Source organism: Myxine glutinosa, chromosome 1, assembly GCF_964187855.1.
Source record: "Myxine glutinosa chromosome 1, kmMyxGlut1.1, whole genome shotgun sequence".
Lineage (NCBI taxonomy): Eukaryota > Metazoa > Chordata > Myxini > Myxiniformes > Myxinidae > Myxine > Myxine glutinosa.
This window is the reverse complement of record NC_136261.1, coordinates 347330073-347343462: the sequence shown is the minus strand read 5'-3', so window position 1 is coordinate 347343462 and position 13390 is coordinate 347330073. Positions and strand designations below refer to the sequence as shown.

The following is a 13390-nucleotide window of genomic DNA, read 5'->3' as shown; positions in this document are numbered from 1 at the left end:
ACCTGACGCAGGAGGTGGAACAGCTGACGGTGGGACAAAAAGAACTAGTGGATCAAGTAGAAAAGAATACTGCGGTACTAGGAGGGTTAAAAGCGACACAAAAAGAAATCAAAAATGACTTGATAGCGACGAAGAGGGAATGTCAGATGGTACGTGAGGGACTGACAACGAGGTTGGACGAGGTGACAGAAGTAATGGAGACAAAGGACCGGGAGATGAGGACGCACATAGAAACGGTCAAGGTGGCCTTAGAGGACGAAATTGAGGAGACCCACCGGGAAATAAAAGAGGTGAAGCAAAAGCTAGAGGAAGTGGAAGAGGGGGTGAGTGAAATTAAGAAGAGATGGAGGGAAACTAAGAGGGAGATAAAGGAGGAAGTGATGGAATATGTGCAAGGTCGGTGCTCAAATCGTGATGGTGTGCTCGCTAACCAAATAAAGAGTTTGCAGGTGGCGAAGGAGGTGCGGAGACGAGGTGCCGAGGTGAGTGGCGATATATGTGGAAATGTATATGATGTGAGGGGAGCTTCAGTCGGCTTGGGGGTTGATTTGGATCCGGGTGTTCGTGAGAGGCCGTTGGTGAAGTGTGCGAGACGTACGGAGTGTGAAAGAGGAGGTGTGCGAGAATGTCCGACTCTGGGGTGTGTAAGGAAAAAGTGCACGCCAAGGAGCAAGTGTGCTGTCGAGAGTGAGTTGGTCGTAGCGCGTGTGCGGGAGGGCACATGGAAGCGCGGGATGGGGAGTGTTACAGAGGATGTAACGAAAGAGTGCACACCTGTGGTGAGTGTTACGGAGGGTGTAACGGGAGAGTGTGCGCAAGAGGATGCGCGAGAAAGGTGTGTAACGGACGGGTGCATGAGGAAAGAGTGCGCTGGCAAGAGTAAGGGTGAATGCGCGACCGAGTGTGGTGGTAAAAGTAGTGAGAGTGACACGGAGCGTGAGTTGGTTGTGGCAGGTGAGAGAGGATGTACACCTGGAATGGAAGGATGCACACCTGGAATGGTAGAGCGCGTATGGGAATGCACGCTGGAGTTGGTGGTGAGGCACGTGGTTGGGTGTGCAAGTGAGAGCACACCTGTGGTTGTCACGGAGGAGGTGACCGAGGAGGGGGCACGAAGAGGTGTGTTGGTGAGGTGTGCGAACGACGAGTGTGTGCAAAGGTGTGCGATGGTCAGGTGTGTGACCAAGTCTGTAAGCGGCATGAGTGTACCTGGGTGTGTCAGGGAAGGTGCAATGACAGAGCATGGAGATGGCTGGATGTATGAGCAAGGAACGGGCTGCGGGGTGTAAGCATGCGAATGGAGCATCGACGGTAACCGGGTTAGCGGTTAGAACGACGTATAGCCGAATCGGGCCCTCGGTACGTGCCGGGCTTCGCGTGCCGCGAGGACCAGCGGGGATCCGAACCACGGTGGTTTCAAAAGAACCGCCGTACGCGATCCACCCTGGGCCTCACTCGGAATGGTCGCATCCAAGCTCCGCCAAGCGGAGCGGGCGGTCCGGTTAGAAGGGCCGACACAGCGACCCCTTGTGGTTGCCGCGCTCCGGCCGGCCGAGATTGGGGCATCGGGCGGTCCCGTGCCCCGATGGTGCGTGGAATCTCGGGCCTAGTAGACCGCCTTCCCTGCACCGAATGCCAGACGGACCCAGCCGCCAGCACCAAGCAACCCCGCATTCATTGCTCGGCTTTGTGAAGCCGAGCTTTAGAGATGAATTGGCGCACCGAGAGGCTCAAGTGAGTAGACGTGTGACGAGAATAGTGTTTTGGACCCGAAATTAGGAAAAACAAAATTTGATGATTGGCAAAGGATTGGCAGAGTGATGATTGGTAATGGTAGAGTGATTGGCAGATGATTGGCAAATTTTTGATTTGTTGAATTTGGACGAGCAAAATTTATAGTGAAAGATGCCCGATGTGGTGGGATGGCAACTATGCCATCTCTCACAGTGGGGGCAAAGGAGCACTAGTTTTATGGGGTTTGGCAGTGAAAACTAGCCGGGAGGGTTAGGATATAGTGTGTAGGGACCTAGAAGATGACCTTAGGTAACGTTAAGGTTAGGTAGTGACAATGATACCTGTAGTGGGGACGCAGGTAGATTAGTTTGGATGATAATGACGTGGTATGTGCTTAGTTTAAAGGGAAGACGGGGAGCACTAAGTTAGCAGGGCAACAGGTAGTTCGGATGATGCCGTGTGTTTGAGGATTGGAAGTGTATCGAGCAGGGTATGAGTAAATGATTGTGAGTGTGAGTTGTAGGTGAGATTGCACAGGTGTGCAACTGAACAGGTGTATGGAGCAGTGTTTGAGTGAGTGATAGTGATGTGTATTGTGCTGACCAAATGGTCCAGGAAGGAAGGAGGGTGCAGGTGGCACCAGGTGTAATTGCACAGGTGTGCAACAACAGGTGAATGGAGAACAGGTGTATGGAATAAATGGTCTGGAGTATATGGAGTATTGGAATGGATGGTCGTGGAGTGAGTATGGTGGAAACTGTGGAGTGGAGTGGATGGTGCGAAGGTGTGAATGGGGGGAAGAATGGACCCCCATCACAAATACCCGGGGAGGGTAGTGTAAGTGTTAGGTAGAGGGTATAGGTAAATTGTGGTTGGATATTGGCATCTGTGGTGCGTGGTGAAAGAATGGTATTTGGATGGGTGCATTAGTGTTGTGGAAATGGCTGGGCGTGTAGCCTGTTAGTGTGTGTAGTTGGTTGACACTCTGCCACTGTTAGGATGTCGGCCAGGTGAGGCCGCAGGTGGGCCCTGGGAGCCGGTAGTTGTTGTGGATGGGGCGCGAGGATCCGGAGGACGGACCCGGGTAGCCCAGTGCCAGAGGGCACCAAGGGGTGACAGAGCCAGGAGGGGCCTTCCCCAGTTAGATAGGTTAGGTGAGGAGCAGGTAAGCTCGGAGGCAACTACAGTGGTGGAGGTGTGCAGGTGGGTAGACCTGCTGGGAGAGCTGCACGACCCAGCCCGGAAATTGTGCAAGGGCACCGGGAGATGAATCGGGGGAGTGAGACCCCAAATTGAGAAGCACCACAGTTTGGTCAATGGGAATTGGTTTCTAGAACCCATAGTGTAAGTTGGCCAATGGTTTGGCAGGGAAAGACCCCAGGTAGTGTAAAGTGTGTTAATGTCATTTAGAAGATAGTTAGGATTAAGAATCTCCTTGCACCATCTGCATCCACTCACCTGAGGTGACGCTACTCCACACCATGCCATGGATGTTTTGTTATTTTATTATATTTGATGCAAATGTTTGGAATGTGAGACGCATCATGACGTGGGTGTGACATTGTGGTGATGTTCCATCTCTTCCTCCTTATGAGGATTGATGATGAATTGGGTGATGGCAAATTTTGGATAGAGGGATTGTGGAGACGAATTTGTTATAGGGGAAATATGGGGAAGACGCGACATTAGCGACGAATTTGTAAAGGTGTAGATTGTTGTAAATATGGGGTAAGGGCAAGGGTAGAGTAGGTGACAGGGGGGGGGGGGGGGGTGACGTACGGTAGGGACGAGCTTTTCTCCGCTCCGTCTCCATACGCACCTCGCCTTGCATTGCCTCGTTTGATGTGTGCCCTTGTGACCTTACCCCTCGCTCATTTGTCTTCCCCCCCCTTGTCTCATGAGGACTGTGCACCACTGGGCGCCGAGGGGAGCGTGCGAGAGTCCGCCATTGGGCGCCCGAACCTCTCGCAACCACAGCTGTCTGCATCGATGCACCACCTTTGGACCACATGTCTGTGGCTGAGCACCACTGATGGACCCCATGGGTTGGGGCATGGCCCCTCTGCTGGAACCGGCCATGAGGGCCCGAAATCTTGCTGGCGGACCTTGATCACAGGGCACCGATGCCCCACAGGTGAACCACACTAGTCGGCCCCGTGGGCCATTAATCTATCTATAATTCCAGTAATCTCTGTGTGTGTGTGTGTTTGTCTGTGTGTCTGTGACCGCTGTTTCTCGACAACCACGGGTCCGATATACTTTAAACTTGCCAGGTATATTGCTGGGGACCCGAAGATGTGCCTTTTCAAGGTTTCATATTAATCGGACAAGTAGTTACCGAGCTATGGCGATTTCTTTACCAAACTCCGCAAGCCGTTCGCTTTGGACCAAACCATTTCATGTAAATAGAGGGGGGGGGGGATTGTCACCGTACTCGCAAGCCGTTCGCTTTGGACCAAACCATTTCATGTAAATAGAGGGGGGGATTGTCACCGTACTCGCAAGCCGTTCGCTTTGGCTTTGCGAATGGACCAAACCATTCCATGTACATAGAGGGGGGGGATTGTCACCGTACTTGCAAGCCGTTCGCTTTGGCTTTGCGAATGGACCAAACCATTTCATGTAAATAGAGGGGGGGGATATAATTTTAGATATATATATAGTACGGGCATGCCCTAGTAAATAACAATGGACACATTGGGTGCATTTTATTATTGCAAATAGGCCGCCAGCAAAGAAGTTGACAACAACTGGAAGAAAGCAAATAGCCAGCAGAGGGAGCCGAAGAGCAAGAGACCACCAGCAGGGTTAGGGGTTGTTTGGTTATTTTTTATTAAGAACAGTGATGACTGTGCACCGGTTGGTGCTTGAGGGTGCTTTGGTGCGTTTTTGGGTGCTTGCATGGTGCATCGATGCAGGGCAGACTGTCTCCCCCCCCAAAAGAATGATCACAGGTCCTGGGTTGCGTATTGTAAATAAAAGTAGAGTCATTGTAAATAATGCGCCCACACCGTAAGTGTTGTAGTTTGAAGACCATTCCGCAATTTGGTTAGCTGTAGGCGTGAGTCTGTTAGGTAGAGTGCAATGGAGCAGCGGGACATATTTATTTATGTTTTAAAACTGTCACACTCAGGGTCAGGTTAAATGTAGAGGGAACTACACCTACGTGCCACACTAAAAGTTAAGGTAAGAGGCCCGGGACGTGCCTACGAGGAGGAGGGTGCAGTGTTGTGGATATGAGGAGTGTTTTTTTATTGTTTTTTATTGTATAGTACATTGTTGTAAAAGTATCGCCCTCCTTGCTCCAGTTATGTATAAAGGTCAAAGTGCGTCCCGTAATTAGTTCATAAACACCACACGTTAGCCAATCATAGATTTCCCCCCTTGTTGACAGTTATATCCTTATTATGTGTATTAGGCTAAGGATTTGTCTTCCATTAATTTGACACTCCATTGCACTGCATTAAATAAAGTAGATCCCTCCGACATGGAATCTTCCAAGTGCCAGGTTTAGCCACTTTGCTGCATTTCATCTGCCGTCCACTTTGCTGCATTTCATCTGCCGTCCACTTTGCTGCAATTGCCAACTGTATTTTGGGTGGTTTTCTTCATTCGCCATTGCTGCCCTTTGGCTGGGGCTAGCTCGAATCGCCCCAAAACCACCATTGGCCACGAGGCAAGGTCGGGGAAGAAGGGCGTGTCTCCACCTCGTCATAGAGGGGAGGAGTGAACCAGCCCTTGCCGACCAACCCAGAACGAGGGGTTGGCTTTAGAGGGCGGAGAGAGAACGTTTGGGGGAGGTTCGCAAAAGGGTCAAGAGTGGGGCTTATATAACCCGAGGCAGAGGCCCCCAGAGAGAGTCGAGGAGGGAGGAGATCAGAACACAGAAAGGCCTTGAAGTAGTTGGACTAAGCAAGAGAGGAAGTTGTTGGACTGGGTTGGATTAAGAAAGAGAGAGAAAGAGTCCTGGAGCTTGTGAGAGGAGAGAGAACCCATCACACCAACCCCCCACCAGCAGCGTTGGCTCCACCAGGCAGCTCCGACCCGTTACCCCACGCACACCACAAAATCGGTGGCATCGGTGGCCGTCGAGGTCCAGCCCGACGTCCCGTGCGGGATCAAGCTCCAGCCAGCTCCGTGCCTTCCTCCCCCTCCAGCCATCCACCTCCTGCCATTCCTGTCATCATTCCCCCCATGAGTCTGTCTTTTGTTTGTTCTGTCCTGGGTTAATTAAGACTGTAGGTAAGCTAGCATTGCACTGTGTCTCTGATTTCTTCTGTAAATTGTTTTATTATCCTTCCTTCTCCTTGGTTTCTTTGATTGTGTAAATAGTAGGAATAAATTTAGTAGCATTTCAAACTTTTGTCTTCTTCTTCTTCTTCACATCCGTGTCGCCTTTGTCTTTCCCCTATTGAATATCTGTGGCGCGATTTTGGCCAACGTTCAGGAATCGGGTTAGTAGGGGTAACTGTTAGGGCCGCGGCGCCATCCGCTTGGCAAAACATCCTATCCGCGGTCCGTAACAATATATATATATAGTCCCCCCCCCCCCCGCCGGGTACTTCTGCTTGTGAGCTAGAAAAGGTTTTGTTTTTCCAGCCAAAATAGTCCATTTTAAGTTATTAAAAGCAACATTTTCTTGGGATTTATTAACCCTCCAAATTTCATTCTAGATCTGCCTGAGTTTATACGATCTCACTGCAAACAACGTTGCGGGTTAGTCGGCCTGTAGCCTGTTCAGTCCATCTCCTTATGTGGAATTCACTGCTTGGCAAAGATGGGGTCATCGAGTGGGTCTGCTACTCTACTCGGTGCAACTCACAGCTGTCCTTGTGTAAAACCACTGGTCTGAAGCAGGACTCCACACCGCCACAGGCTCTGACCCTGGCTTTTGTTGATAGTCATCGCAAAGGTCGGCCTGAGCGGAAACCGTCATCAGTGGAGTTGGAAAGGAAGAGCCGTGGCAGATGGAGAAAGATTAGGAATAAGGAAAATAGACCGAGCACGCTCACCATCCACACCTCAAGGAGACAGTGATCCACGTTTTCCGTTAGTGGCGAGGATTGAGATTTCGCAACAAGGAGCGTTAACCTTCAGTGACATCTCGTGCGGTTGAAGACCTGAAAGATTTATCGAGTTAATTCAGATGGATAAAGGGCAGAAACGTTTTGATCGACACTGCTGACCATTATTGTCACCCAGCAGGCTGTCAATGATGTTACTATTGAGATCAATGTTATGCATTGTGGTTAAAATCGCACGTGAAGCCAACCACTCAGAATTTGTACGATTGGACGGTTCAAGTCCAGCATACACATGGCCGATATCATCTTGAGTTCACGTAAAGAGCAGGTGGTAAATGCAATTACGTCATCATAAAGGTTACCCTCCACAGAAATCAGTTGCCCCTCACCCAGTTGCAACAACCAATCAGGAGCACAATGCTCGTCATTTTCGACTTCCTTCAACCGTACAATGAAGTCGATAGAGCATGCGCCTAATTGATTTTAAAGTTAACGTCGTGCAATGTCACGACATTAGAGTTTTTCATGCAGGTGTCAACACCCTCCTCCCACCGCCCCTCCCCCCCCCTCCTCTGCTTCCCCCAAACCTCCAACCCTCTCCTCCCCTGCCCCAAGTGGGTCTCCTACTCTACTCCTCTCCGACACACCCCAAATAACCCCCCAACCCAGTGAATTAGTTACGGCTTGTTAGCAGTCATCAATACGCTGCTCCTCGAGTCATGAATACGCCGCTTTAATCCAGCAACTTTGCAGTCACACAATTATAGTTACTTCATTATTAACATTACGAAAATGATACTACTATATTGAGAAACCTGGTCTAATTTGTCTGAAGTACCCTGAAGGTGAGGCCTAAGGCATGAATCCTAAGGCCTATACATACTCTCGTGACACCTATCTTTTCGATATTTGATGATCATTTTAACAATCTGTTTCACACTGAACAGAAAAAAAAGCAGGTCATGGCGATTGTGAATACGACAGGTTCAACGATGTGTTCAGCCTTAACTGCATGAAAATCAAAATGGTGGTGGGTGGAGTTCGTCTTCCTACGACATAATGACGTAGTGCGAGACAGACAACTGCCACTACTTTAATATATGGATGACAAAGAACAAAGAAAATATAGCTGCAACCTCGACATTTTGTAAAAAAATATTTTATTGGAAAAAAGAAAGAAAGAAAAAAAAGTCAACTTTATACATTAAAAATACTGACTGGTTAATGCATTAACAAACAGCGCAGCAAAAAAAAATTAAAATACAAATAAACTTGCAAATAGAGTTAAGTGAAACATGGAATTTTATTTAGCATCACCATAGTTCAATCTGCATAGAATAAACAGGAGGTATAAAAAAAAAGTCACGAAAGCTCAGTAAAAAATAAATAATCATGTGGAAGCCCCCCCTCTGCCCCCCCCCCCACCTTTTTTCTTAAATAATAAATTGTATTTGGTAAATCTCACAGAATACTGTTATTCGGTAAATCTCAGAATATTTGGTCACTACTAAAAACGGTCTACCTTGCACCGAATTTTACATTCCGGTAAATATGCAATGGGGCTACATGAGAGGGAGGGGTGGGGGGTACAAAGCACCAAACAAAAATAAAAACAAGTGGTGAGTGGTGATCCCACCACATTTGAAGAACGGGCTCAATAAAAAGTGACAAAAGTGAATGCTTGCACATGGGAGGTCTACCACATCATTGTGAAGATTATCTGGAAAGTAATTGAAATTTCACTTTCTCAAAATGTTCCATTAGGTCCTGGTGTACCCTCCTCTTCCTCTTCCTAAAAGTCCTGTTGCACAAATACATATTCATGTAATGTAAGCAAACTAAACTGAAGACAGCAATGAGACCAATCGATACAAGGTGTGTTTGGAGTTTTTTTAAAAAGGTCCGATATCATGAATAAGTGAAAGCACTTGATCTGTAAACCTTGAAAATTATTGCATTAGTCTCAACCCAGGCATTTGTTAAATCAGAAACGAGAAATCGGAGATTGCAGACCCTTGCCATGATGTTTTAGCGGTTTTTAAGAAGGCTTTTGTTTAAAAAAAAATATGGCGGCCGAACCACGTGACAGATTCTTTTTTGTCTCCACCAATTTATCCCTAGACAACGCTCAATAAATTTCATCTTGATCGGATGTTTTCTACTTGTCGAATTATGACGTCATAATGGAGGCACCTATGACATTAATATATGTTAGTCCCCATGGAGAGTTCTTTACAATGAGCCATGTCTCTTTTCTAAGCAGTGCTTTTGGAGATAGAGGTGCAAAGCTTTTCGGTTTTTCCAAGATGGCGCCCGTACCACGTGACATATGACGTCATAATTATTTAAAAATTTTACAGGAGGCGGCGCACCCATGTTGAAAATTTCCCGTCAATCGGACCAACGGTTCCAGAGAAGATCATATTTATTCTGTGCGGACACAGACAAACTGACTCAAATGCAATACCCACTCCTCTGGCATGGGTAATAATTCCCACTTCACATCTGAATGAAAATGTTCACCATATTTCAGAAATGTGCAAATGAATATATAAACAAGACGTCATGCAGAGCACGATACTTGCAAAATCCACCTCTACCCCCAAAAACGGTTGCCATGGACACATCAAATTGTCTATTTCTTCGAGATTAAAACTGACGATCTTGATAAAAGCTCAGGTCAATCAGATGAAAATGTTTGACATTGACCTTAAAAATAGTTGGTTTCCCAATTGTGACAATATGCAAATCCTGTTTAACTTTCAAGTCAATCGGATGAAAAATGACTTTTACAAATGCGGCCTCAAGATGACCTTCAACCTCAATCTATAGGCTTATCAGTTATGACTACCTCTACAATTTGGGAACGTTTCATGACGATCGGTTTAGAATTGTGATCTATAGGCTATTGACACAAAGACAGACAGAATACCAAAGTTGCCTGACCAATATGCTTGAATAAAAAAAAAATCTTCGATTTTGCAAGGAAGAAAAACAAAAAAAAAATTAAATGAAAAATAAGCAAGCACGCCAAATAAAAGTGATTCCGAATAAAGTCTCGTCACGAAGACAAATATGTCGAAACAAACTTTTATAGACCCACTAGATACAGCCGGGGGGCTAAAATCAGATATTTAATTAAATATATATATTACCCACCACCTCTCCCAATGAACACAACACTTCCTTCATTTCCCACTCTATCTCTTACCATCTTTTCCCTTCAGCCCCAGGCGCTGGGCACGATGTTCAGCAACCTTCGCTTGGCGGGACAGCGAACGAGACAAAAAGCCAGGACGAGAAACTCGAAGAGATTCCTGTGGGTCCACCAGGGATGAGGAAAAGACTCAGGGTTTGACCTTTATATGAAGCCCGATTTTAATATGGATCCATCTCAGCTGGAATGAAGGTAACCGATCAACAATTTTATCATTTAAATAAAAGCAACTAAACTAGAAAGCATCTGAAAACGTAAAGCTTTTAATTAACACTTTGTACGCAAACGCTTCGTTTCCATCTCAATAAAGATGAGTTTTCCGAATCAGATTTGTTGCGTTTTATGTTGTCTTCATCCAAGTGTTTGTTGTATCTCATGCAATATTTCATGTCAATTCGTTTGTTGTTTCTGCGATTCGGTTCATATTGTTAAAGGGCCTGACATGGCCTTTCCTCAGATAGAAAGTGTATCTTGCTATTTTGCATCCATCTCGGGTATCTTGCTTCTATCTCAACATTATCCAATTTCCTCTTCACTTCAAATATTATATATATATAATATATACATACATACATACATACATACATACATACATACATACATATCACTCCATAACTATTCTCTTTTTACTTGAATTTCCTTCTGCTTCTACATCCTCGCCCCAACCCCAACCCAATCAACCCCCAACACACAAAGTAGTAATCTTTGTGTGTGGGGGGTTTGGGGTTCATATGTATACAACAACAACATGCATTTTAAGGCCATTTTCCCTGCTACAGCAAGGGTTAGCCTTACGGTCCCCATGACAATCTTCTCCATTTTTCCCTATTTTCTGCATCTCTCCTTGTTAACCCCCTTGCCCACATTTCTTCTTCCACCATCTTTAGCCAAGTCTTTCTCGGTCTTCCCCGTCCTCTACTTCCTTCTACATTAACTTCCATCACTCTTTTCAACCAGTCACTTTCATCCTTCCTCAACACATGACCAAACCATCTCAACCTGTTCCTCTTCACAGCATCAATCACAGGCAATATTCCCATCATCTTTCGCAATTAATCATTTGTCTTCCTCTCAACGATACTCCGCACATCCATCGAACCATTCGCATTTCCACCCTTTCCAGCCTTTGTTGTTGCTCTACGTTCATTACCCATGTCTCGCTCCCATAAATCATAACACTTCTCACACATGCAGCATACACCTTTCCCTTCAGCGACTCTCCTCATCAGCACGCCACTCAGTTCCCGAAACTTCTTCCATGCACATCTCACTCGAGCAACCGTTGCCGAGTCTGATCCACCTTCTCCATTCAGCATGTCTCCGAGGTAGCAAAATGTTTTCACACCTTCCAGCTTCACGCCGTCTCCAAGATCCAACTCAACATTTCCTCCATCTGCAGCTCCCTCTGTGCACACCTTACATTTGAATGTAGCTGCCACACTGGTAAATGACCCTCTCAGACCACTACATTTTTGATGAACCCACTCAGCGCACATTGTACATTGAATGGAGTTCATTCCGACACCCTTCCTGCACACAGCACACGGCCACTTCCCAGTTCTTTCCACCTCACCACATGCTGTACCACTTGCCATCACCTTCGTCTTTCCGATATTCACCTTCAGACCTTTTGTCTCCATACATTCCTTCCACTTGTTCATCTTTTCCTTCAGTCCATCCATACTTTCCGCAATAAACACCAGATCATCTGCATACAACTCCCACGGTAAACCCTCCTTTACGTTCTGAGCCAGCACCTCCATCACAGCTACAAATAGTAGTGGAGTTCGTACCGACCCCTGATGCACTCCCACCTTCACCTCAAACTCACCACTGTTCCCGTCCTTCGTCCTTAGCTGTGCACGCTCTTTTGTACATTGCCATCACTACTCTGATCAACCATTCCTCCACTCCTAACTTCCTCAATGCCCATGTCAATACTTTGCATGGGACCCTATCGAATGCTTTCTCCAGATCAACAAACCCAAAAAACAACTTCTTCCTCTTATCCATGTACTTCTCCTGCAACTGCCTCACAATGAAAAGCGCATCTGTGGGTCCTCTTCCTGGCATAAATCCAAACTGCATTTCGTCGATCCTCACTTTCTTCCTTATCCTCCTCTCCAACACCCTTTCCAATACCTTCATTCCATGCTCCAATAACCATCGCTCGGTACGAGCCACACTCCAGAGGGTCACCTTTCCCCTTGTATAGAGGGACGAGGGTACTCAGTTCCCAAGTCACTGGAATGCGGCCTTCTTTCACCACCAGATTACAGATCTCTGTCATTCTCTTCACACCCCAACTTCCTGCTGCCTTCAACATATCTCCCACAACTCCCGTCGGCCCTCCCGCTTTTCCACTCTTCATTGCTTTTATCGCTTCCTGAACTTCATTCTCAGTTATCTTCCCTGCCGGTCCTAAAACTGGGTTACTCTCTATGTTGCCATCCCATTCATTCTCTGTATTCAACAGCATTTCCATATATCTTTTCCATCTTCCTTTAATTCCATCTGGGTCGACAATGATTTGTCCCACTTCATCCTTCAAGCAACTCACCCCCATCACGTCACACCTCTCTTTCGCTATGTGCTTTGCAATCCTGAATACTGCTTTCTGACCCTCTTCCGAATCCAAGCGTTCTCCGAACATTTTCCTACATGCCTCCTGCGCCTTTGCTACCTCTTTCTTTGCAGCCTTCCTGGCTGCCTTATAACTTTCATGCTCTGCTGTTTCTGCTCCCATACCCTTCGCCTTCTGCCACTCCTTGAACTTCTTCCTCTTCTCGTCAATCCTCTTTCCAACTTCAACATCCCACCACCATGTTCGAGTGCCTCGGTGGTCCTTTTGTCCATCCACATACCTCACCAACGGCTCCCAACAGACTAGCTTTCATTGACATCCAACCACTTTCAAGCTCAACCACATCATCCTCTACCCTACTCACTCTCTTTTTATGCCTCCCTTAATGTCACCTCTTTCAACATCCACACCTTCATTCTCGGTTGGTACTTCACCCGCCGAGCTCTCCTCGCACCTTTCACCCTTATGTCGCAGACAACCAAGTGGTGCTGTGAAACAGCTACAAAACAGCTACAGCAACAACGGATCAACTTTGTGTCCCGGAGGTGCCCCCTATCTCGCTTACGCACCATCAGGTAGTCAACGGTTGTCGTCGACCCACCTGACGTGTATGTAACAAGCTTATTATCCTCTTTCTGGAACTGAGTATTACAAATCAACAAATCAGCTCCATCAGCAAACTCCAAAATCCTTTCACCTTCTCCATTTCTCACACCATATCCGTAACCCCAATGAACTCCCTCAAAACCAGCCATACTCCTTCCCACATGTCCATTCAGGTCTCCTCCCACCACAACAACTTCCTCATCTTTCACGTTTTCCATCAGCTTC

The 13390-nt window shown here is 46.8% G+C and overlaps 1 protein-coding gene across 9 annotated transcripts in view; it reads right to left on the bottom strand.

Annotated features, from left to right (window-relative positions):
- Window positions 1-7901: 7901 nt before the first annotated feature.
- Window positions 7902-13390, bottom strand: part of LOC137413140 (uncharacterized) — a 41481-nt gene continuing 35992 nt past the window's right edge. For all 9 annotated transcript variants that reach the window (XR_013621810.1, XR_013621812.1, XR_013621811.1 and 6 more), the window contains 2 exons: window positions 9970-10075; window positions 7902-8559 (listed from right to left, as the gene is read on the bottom strand). Coding sequence is in view for 5 of the 9 variants with exons in the window: in XM_078769878.1 (XP_078626004.1) it covers window positions 8519-8559; window positions 9970-10075 (147 nt within the window). In the remaining 4 variants the exon portion in view is untranslated. The remainder of the gene's footprint in view (window positions 8560-9969; window positions 10076-13390) is intronic.